We start from the raw sequence: 917 nt of genomic DNA, 5'->3' as shown, positions 1-917 counted from the left end.
ATAACACCTGAATAACGCAGAATAACACAGGAGAAGTGTTCTCCTGTGTTACCGGGCCGGATCATAAAAAAGCGCACGTATTTCCTTGAAGCCAAGTATCTGCATATCAGTAAACTCCAAATGTAATTCTACGTTAGGAGTCCTGATATATTATTTTTCTCTAAAAAAAAAGCTTAAAAGATTGAAAAACGAACTTGTCAAAAAGAGCAGCGCTGCTGGACCAAATGAAGAGCAGAAGCATTCCTGTAATGGAGATGTGGCAGAGCAGGGTAAGGAAGTGGTATTCCACAACCTCTAATAGAAACCAAAGCACCGAGAATCCAGCCATGATAGCCGCTGATAAGCGTTTCTTTCTCCATAGCACAACGTCAGCAACTGCAGAATTCAACCCCAAATCAAATTATATTATTATTTTTTAGGAGAAATTAAAAGTATTTTAATCTTAAAGAAATAAATTAGTTCCGAATATTTTGTAGTATCTTTTAAATTTTTTATTTTTATTTTTTTTTAAAAATAATATGATTAATCTCTTCTGTTGTCCGGATGTTGCATATGTTACAAGATGTATGGAAAGGTCAACCTTTTCGTCCGCCGAAGAGCTCGTGGAGAGGGCGGTGGCTGCCAAAGAGCCGGGTGGTGGTGGCGGCCGCTGCTTTTTCTTCCGAGTCGGAGTCGGAGGATATGAAGCGCAGCGGCATGAGTGCTTGATTATGTGGGGCGTGATGTTTAGCTGTGGGAGGGAGAGAAAGTGCGTTTAAGGATTGGTTTGTTTTATAGAGAGAAGGGATCGGGTTCCATGCTTTGATGGGGTTGGTGAAGGAAGGGATAGCTTGGTTCATCGCGATGCCGACGCTAAGGTGGCATCCACGAGGACTGCAGCCCTAAATTCTTAATATATATATATATATATATATATA

The 917-nt window shown here is 40.6% G+C and overlaps 1 protein-coding gene across 1 annotated transcript; it reads right to left on the bottom strand.

Moving 5' to 3' along the window:
• Positions 1 to 7: 7 nt before the first annotated feature.
• LOC110034644 (reticulon-like protein B9) lies at positions 8 to 782 on the bottom strand (the record flags this gene model as incomplete). The annotated part of the gene is made up of 3 exons (XM_020738894.1): positions 581 to 782; positions 195 to 375; positions 8 to 99 (listed from the first exon to the last, which is right to left on the bottom strand). Coding segments are annotated over exons 1-3 (391 nt in total), but the record flags the coding sequence as incomplete, so codon positions are not given.
• Between the last annotated feature and the right edge of the window lie 135 nt (positions 783 to 917).

The sequence above is a fragment of the Phalaenopsis equestris genome, unplaced genomic scaffold (assembly GCF_001263595.1).
Source record: "Phalaenopsis equestris unplaced genomic scaffold, ASM126359v1 Scaffold191825, whole genome shotgun sequence".
Lineage (NCBI taxonomy): Eukaryota > Viridiplantae > Streptophyta > Magnoliopsida > Asparagales > Orchidaceae > Phalaenopsis > Phalaenopsis equestris.
The sequence above is the reverse complement of the archived record's forward strand: the minus strand, read 5'-3'. Positions and strand labels throughout refer to the sequence as shown.